This window comes from Perognathus longimembris, chromosome 8, assembly GCF_023159225.1.
Source record: "Perognathus longimembris pacificus isolate PPM17 chromosome 8, ASM2315922v1, whole genome shotgun sequence".
In the NCBI taxonomy this organism is placed as follows: Eukaryota; Metazoa; Chordata; class Mammalia; order Rodentia; family Heteromyidae; genus Perognathus; species Perognathus longimembris.
Genome location: NC_063168.1, coordinates 11,872,838 through 11,880,370, shown reverse-complemented (window position 1 = coordinate 11,880,370; position 7,533 = coordinate 11,872,838). Strand labels below are relative to the sequence as shown.

Genomic DNA, 7,533 nt, shown 5'->3' with positions numbered 1-7,533 from the left:
GGCACAGGCTATGATTTAGACATATGCAAATCAGCATGGCTGGGCAAAACTGGAAAGAGTTTCTGAGCTGGTTCATCTCAGGAAATCATCACAGGTCCGTGGGGCCCAGGTTTCTTGGTTTAGAAGAGAAAATGTGCTTCACCAAGTGAGCAAAAGTGTCAATCAATCTGCTATTCTATCTGCTGAATACATCTATTGGCATCTTCAGGAATGAGGACCTAGTTTTCTTGATTTTCCTTGTAATGACTCTATAAATTGGAAGGAATCAGAGAAAAATGATGGTTTCATGTTCAGGATATCAAAATGGGAGTGAAAGTGAGGAGAGAATAGAATGTCTCCACATTTGGAACTGGTTTAATTCACACATTGCGTCATTATGACTGACATAGCAGGTAAGACATAAGCTCCTCTATTTTGTCAGGTGTACTTGTCACAGACTGTGTAGCACAGGAGAGATTCAGGGATTCGTGCATGGGGAGACACAGAGTCCCAGCATCATGAGTACCAGGAAGCCTGCAGAGAGCTCCCCTTCCTCAGGATCCCATTGGCAATGGGGCAGCATCATTCCCACTTTCCCAAGGGTTTCTTAGAGCAGCCTCTGGGCTTTGCTTTTTGGGAGATTTGTTGGTCATTTCATGTCCGGTTTGTGACACAGCAATTTATGGGATTTTCAGTTTGAAATCTTTTTTTGTGAGTAATTATTTATTGTCAAACTGATGTAGAGAGGGGTTAGAGTTTCATACATAAGGCAGTGAGTAAATTTCTTATACAATTTGTTTCCTTCTCCCTCATTTCCCTCCTCCCCCTCCTTTTTTTCTTCTCCCACCATGAGTTGTTCAATCGGTTTATGCCAATTTTTTAACCCATATTCACAAGGTGATCTTATAATACCAACTTTACACTTATTAGCTAAACTGAATCTATCTACCCATATTTGCAAGTTCATACTATTTTATTTATTACTTAGCAAGATTCTGTAGAAAATTAATGATACTTCTCTTTAATACACTTCATAGCTAGTTGAAAACAAAATACTTGGGCTGGGAATATGGCCTAGTGGCAAGAGTGCTTGCCTCCTACACATGAATCTCTCAGTTAGATTCCCCAGCACCACATATATGGAAAACGGCCAGAAGTGGCGCTGTGGCTCAGGGGGCAGAGTGCTAGCCTTGAGTGGGAAGAAGCCAGGGACAATGCTCAGGCCCTGAGTCCAAGGCCCAGGACTGGCCAAAAAAAAAAAAAAAAAAAAAAAAAAAAGAAAACAAAATACTTATTAGGTTACCAGGAATTTTTTGAAGGTACTGGCTAAGGACAGTCAGAGGTCTAGGTGATCCTATCTACATAAAATGTCAGATGTTGTTTTTGCTAAGAGAATGGTGCTATGAGTCTCCTGACTAGGCATACCCATCAGGTAGCTCTCCTGTTGAAGATCCTCCAACCCAGTCTTCCAACCACGCACAACCCATTCTGTCATATCACCCGCTGCTCTTCGAGCCACTGAAGAGGGCTCTGAGGAAGGCAATCACTAGTTCTGGAATCTAGACTGTACCTGCCTTTCCCTTACTACCTGATTTTTTGAAAGGCTCCTCAACCATCCAATTCATTTATAATGGTTTTGAGAGAACTATTTGTAGAGTACTTTGGCTTTTCACCAAAAATACTAACATTTTGAGGCTGGAATTCAACTCTCAGACACAGCATGGATAGATTGGTCAGAAGCTTGGTCCCTGGTCACATTTGTAACCCTTGTTAAAGGTGCTGTACACAAAGGCTAACTCATTCTATTAACTTATCAAAAGAATTGCTGACTTAAGAGCAGAAAAATGAAGAGATGGTATTCTTGGGTTGGGGAAAATACTTTCCTCTTCATCATATTTGAGATCATAGAAAATATGGAAACAGTTTTCTTGAATCCCCCTAGAGTTAAGTCAGAGATGATGTATGTTATGGGGGAAAAAGAGCATGAAAATCAAAGTCAATATTATACAGAATTAGGCCTTCAAATTTAGGATATTTTGGAATGTTTAATGTTTTTAATATATTTATTTTCTTTATGTGCTTGTATAGAAGAGTTGCCATTCAACCGAGCAACTTATACATACAGTGCCTCTTGATAAATGTCAGTCCTTTACATTCTCATCCACCCCTCCCACTACAGCCCTTCCCTCACTTTTCTTTTTTTAAAATTAATGCATTGAATTTTTGCCATTGAACAAAGCACTTTACGTATACTGTGCTTCTTTATCTGTGTCATCCCTTCAATATCTTCACCCCCTTCGACCCACCCCTTCCCTTATATTTCTCAATTCCCTGGTATATACAATTGATTTTTGCCTGCATTCCCCACTTCTCTCTTCCACCTTATATCCCACTCTCTTTGGCCTTCACCTCTCATCTTGCAAGTACCCATTTTGTAGTATTTCTTGTGTTCAGCTCTAACTTAAGTCTTTTTGAAGAATTATACTGTTTGTGCTCTCCATAGAATGCTTATTCATTTATAAATGCTTGGATACCACCCATTAGGGTTACTTAAAGACTTCTAGGCCATTCTAGATCCCACAAATGAAGGAAACCAGCGGATCTATACTCTATGGTTTTTTTAAATGTTGAGTTTTAGGTTATATTGTTTGCCTAATAAATTAGTGATTGAGATCTCTATTGGGGTTTTTGGATTGTGATTGAGTTTTATATATAATCTACACTGTATCATTTTTGCTTTGGTCATATTTATCTCACTGCATCTCTTTGGAATGTGATAAGAATATAAAGTGCATTTTCCTTTAACATAGCAATTGATTTTTGCATATAAAATGGCAAAGGCTGATCCTAGACAAAATTCCTGAATGAAAAAGAAACAGACATTAATTGCTGTATTTAGGACAAAGTCCATGCTTTTATTAGTTAGTGTCTCTAGTTTATAAGGAATCCCAACTATTCTGTAACTCAGACTTTCACAGGCTTTAAAGAGGCACTGCCACTTCTGCTCTGCTATGACTGCACAGGTGGAAACAGAGACAACAGAAAATGATGGTCTCTGAAGCCTTTAACCTAAACCTCCCTGTGGCCTTGAGAGTCTGGCTGCATCTGAGAAACACTCTCAGCTAGTGGGGCAGCAGGAGGAGCAGCTGGGGCAGCCCAGCCTTTCACTTCTTTTTTCATGTGAGTTTTTTGTTATGACTTGTATCACTGTGGGCGGGGTACTATAAGCTTGTTGACAGTAATAAGTGGCAACATCGTCAGGCTGCAGGCTGCTGATGGTGAGAGTGAACTCTGTCCCATATCTGCTGCCACTGAACCTCGATGGGACACCTGATACCAAACTGGTTGCACCATAGATCAGTTGCTGGTTTCTGTTTATACCATGCTAACCAATGCTTAATGTCCTCACTGGTTCTGCAAGTGATGGGTACCCTCTGTCCTAGAGATGTAGAGAGGGAAGATGGAGACTGGGTCTTCTGGATGTCACCTCTGTCATCTGGAATGGGAAACATAACAAATAATCCCACAATTAAGCATGTTGCAAGATGACTCATAAGTACCAGGCAGTAGTGATGAAATCCAAGGAGCTGAGTATATATGCTCAGTGCTTTCCTTCCTTACCTAGGATCCAGAGCAGCAGGAGCCCCAGGAGCTGAGCAGGGACCCTCATGTCCATGCTGTGCACTGACTGAGACTGACCCCTGCTCAGGGAGTGAGCAGCCTATGAACAAGCGCTCAGTGCAGTAGGCTGTGCTCTTCTGTGCACATGCAAATCAACAGGGGCTGGGTAGGGACAGGCACAGCTGCAGGACTGGCTCTTCTCAGTAACTCAGCCTTAGGTCCCATTGGGTCCCTGCTGAGGCCAAGGCAGCATAGATTTCTCTGGAGACAATGTCCTTTGAGACCATTCCATCACAAATGCTACCTAAACGAATATTATTGCAATGCATAATGGAAAAAAGCACTAAATGAAGTCATGTGTCCCAGAGTTAGAGTGAGATCCTTCATGGTCATATCTCCTTAGAGATCACAAATAACACTATCATAGGAATCTTAACTTAGTCCTAATAATGCTGATTGGGAAAGAAAAAAATTAAAAAGTTTTATGTTCCCTTTATAATTTTTGTGAGCTTAAAATAGTTTGATACCTGTTAATAGAAAAGTAATTTTTAGATAACATAATTTTGTGATAGTCTTAATCATGGTCATTATAGTAAATAGAAAAGAAATATGCTGCAAATGCAGTATAATGCAAAATATAAAGTAATACCATAGAAATGATAATGCCATGATTTCTATTGACTCGTTTACATTTACACTTCTCATGTTCAGAACTCTAGGGATGGCTTATTTCTTAATTTGGGATTTCTCATATACTGTTCCATTTAAAGCCATTTGGTATTTCCCATAGCTCAGCTGTAAGAAGGACTTACTCGATTACCGTTCTGACTGCACCAACAAAATCCACTGATATACAATGCATCTCTCCACTATGCAGTATAAACTGCATTTTTGTATTTTACTCTTTATCAGCCAGGGAATTTACCATCCTGACTAGACTGTAGCTTTGCTGTCTGCTTCTCCAGGAAGAGTCTGGATCCCTTCTCAAGCCAATGCAGATCTATGTGTAGAAACCAGTGGGATCTGTGCAAGAGTTGCACATAGATTTAAAGACCTCATTTGTCCCATCTCTGTCTTTGCCCTGGATGTCCCTGCCCAGTTCAGCAAGGAAAAGTGACCCTAGCTTTCCTTTCAGCAATGACAAGGTTGAGCCTGGGGACTCTGAGAATATTACTGATGCATGGCTGCCAACAGTGCATGGCTCCATATGAACAAAATACTCCCAGTAGCTGAAAAAAAAAAACAACAACAGAAAAATCTGCTTAGAGTCAGGATCCTTTCACTTCCTCATCCCTGGGAGGTTTATGTTATGACTTGTATCACTCTGATAGGGAAACTCCTATGCTGTTGACAGTAATAAGTTGCAACATCTTCTGGCTGCAGGCTGCTGATGGTGAGAGTGAACTCTCTCCCAGATTCACTGCCACTGAACATTGATGGGAACCCAGAGGCCAACTTGGATGCATGATGGATCAAGAGTGTAGGAGCTTTCCCTTGTTTCTGCTGGTACCAGTTTAATGTATCGCTAATGCCCTGACTGGCCTGGCAAGTGAAGGTGACTATGTCTCCTGGAGATGCAGACAGGGAGGCTGGAGACTGGGTCATCTGGATGTCACATCTGGCACCTAAGATTGGACACATGGAAACAAGAATCCACAGTGTTAATCATGTTAGAAAAGGATTTCCATGAAAATCCAGGCAGTTCTGATGACATTGAACTGAGAACATTTCTAGTGTTGTCCTTACCTGGGAGGCAGAGCAGCAGGAGCCCCAGGAGCTGAGCAGGGGTCCTCCTGTCCATGCTGAGTGCTGACTGGGAACTGACTGCTGCACAGGGTGTGAGCAGTCTATTGGGATAACTTCAGAAAGGGAGTGTGCTTTGTGCACATGCAAATCAATAAGGCTTTTGTACAGCTGGGCTCATCTTCAGGGATCACTCCTTCCTGTATGTCACTCAGCACAGGCTCCTAGTCCCCATGTGTCCTAGGTCAGATCAGCTTACAGGTATGTGACTACACAGAACCTGTTTTTCCCTGAAGTTCACAAGGTGGAATTGGTCTCTGTGTCATTTGTACAGGAATCTATTACTCTCCTCATAGCTCAGAAAATAATATTTTTCTATTCCTTAATGAAAGTTCTATGTGAATGACCATAGGAGTAAGGAGGAAATATAGGAAGGAAAGGTTGTTTCCCATTTAGGACAAAAAGAACACCAAAAGAAGGAAAAGAAAACCCATAATCAACTTGCATCACATTGTGAGGACATGATAAGAATATATATGGCAGACCAAACAAACTAATACACCAAACAAGTTCTCTTGAACAGGATCAACCTTTGGGTGTTAACTTCTGGACATGGAGTCCTAACCTTGTTTCTATTGCCATAGGGAATGAAAAAATACCTGGAGCAGGGGAAACTGATCCATGGGAATATGTCCTCTCAAAGTTCTGGAGGCTGGGGAAGTCCAAGAGCTGGATGTCCTGATGGATGCCTTTCTTGCCATGTCCTCACAAGGCTCGATGCCTGGGAGCAGGTAAAGAGTCAGCACATCTAGGTATCTTTTCTTCCAACAACATTGGTGCTATGGAATTTGTTCCTCCCTGTATGACTTCACCTTTAAAACTTATCTGTAAGTAGCTATATAAAGTGTTGCCCTGTTACAAGGCAGGTCAAGGGTACAGTGCATCTTGTTCAATACCACCCCTGAATCATTCTGTCCCATCCCTTCCAAACCACCTTTTCTCAATCTTCTTCATTTTGTAGGATATGCATTGGATTTTGTGACTGGATTCTCCCTCTCCACTCCTTCTTAACGTTTACCTCCCTCTTGCAGGACATTTCTCCAAATATCTCTTCCTTTAGAGATAGCTTTGGTGGCATAGAGAAGACATAGAGGCAATGCCAGGCTCATGTCTCAGAACCAGTAAAGGCAGAGGACTTTTGCCCCCAAACTCATCCTGCTAAGAGCAAGTCATAAATGAGGAGATTGTGTTTTGGACTGTTGCACTGTTCAGGGTTCAAGGGGGTGTTGCTAGTGACAACAGACATATTTCTTTCAATTCCCTGGTGTTTCTCATAGAGAAAGCTCTGTGTGTGTAGAGTGCCATCTAATGGTCATACTGTGAAATTATATCTTGTAGGATCTCAGGAATTAGATTTCACTAATCACCTCCTTCTCCTCTGCCTTCTCCTCTCCCTCCTCCTCCTCCTCCTGCTGTCCTCCTCCTCTATCTCTTTGTCTTCTCCCTACTCTACATTTCCTTGAGCATATATTACTTGTGCAAAGAGGTTTCCTTATGAGACATTCATACATATATACACTTTGTTTGATCAAGTTTACTACTGTACTTTACTCTTCTATTGTTCCCTTTTGATGATTTTTATACTGATTTTATACAGTCATACACTGTACTTCTGTTACAGTCACCTCATCACCCTCTCCTTTCTCTCTCTCCATCTATTGGTTCCCCTCCCCAAACACAAATGCAGTCCATCTTTACGAAAATTCACCTCAGTTCCTCACTCCCTTTCCATGTCTCTTATTCTCTCTCCTCTCCCTATCCTCCCATACCTGTACCTCCAAGCTGCCACTGCTGCTCAGAGAGACATCATTGTCTAACCCACTGCCAATAAATTGTGAGGGGTCTTGGGCTTTAAGTTGGAAACTTTGTCTATAAGTTGCTCAGTTTGTCTTATTTTCCATTTAAACCACTTTTAGTAGTTTTTCTAACTTTGTCACTTAGTTTATTTTATTTTTGTGTCAGAACTGGGATATCCTTTAACTTTTTCCACTCAAGGTTAGCACTCTATACATGAGCTAGGTTCCCTACTGGCCTTTTGATGGTTAGCAGGTATCTGTCTTAGCTGGGTCCTGGTGGCTCATATATACTAGTAATCATAGGTACTCAGGAGGCTGAGATCTGAGAATCATA

General features: G+C 41.4%; 1 gene segment (V, D, J or C); it reads right to left on the bottom strand.

The window, feature by feature from the left end:
* Nucleotides 1-4,902: 4,902 nt before the first annotated feature.
* Nucleotides 4,903-5,401, bottom strand: LOC125355933. The segment is given in 2 exon segments: nucleotides 4,903-5,225; nucleotides 5,347-5,401. Coding segments are annotated over 2 exon segments (378 nt in total).
* Nucleotides 5,402-7,533: the final 2,132 nt, after the last annotated feature.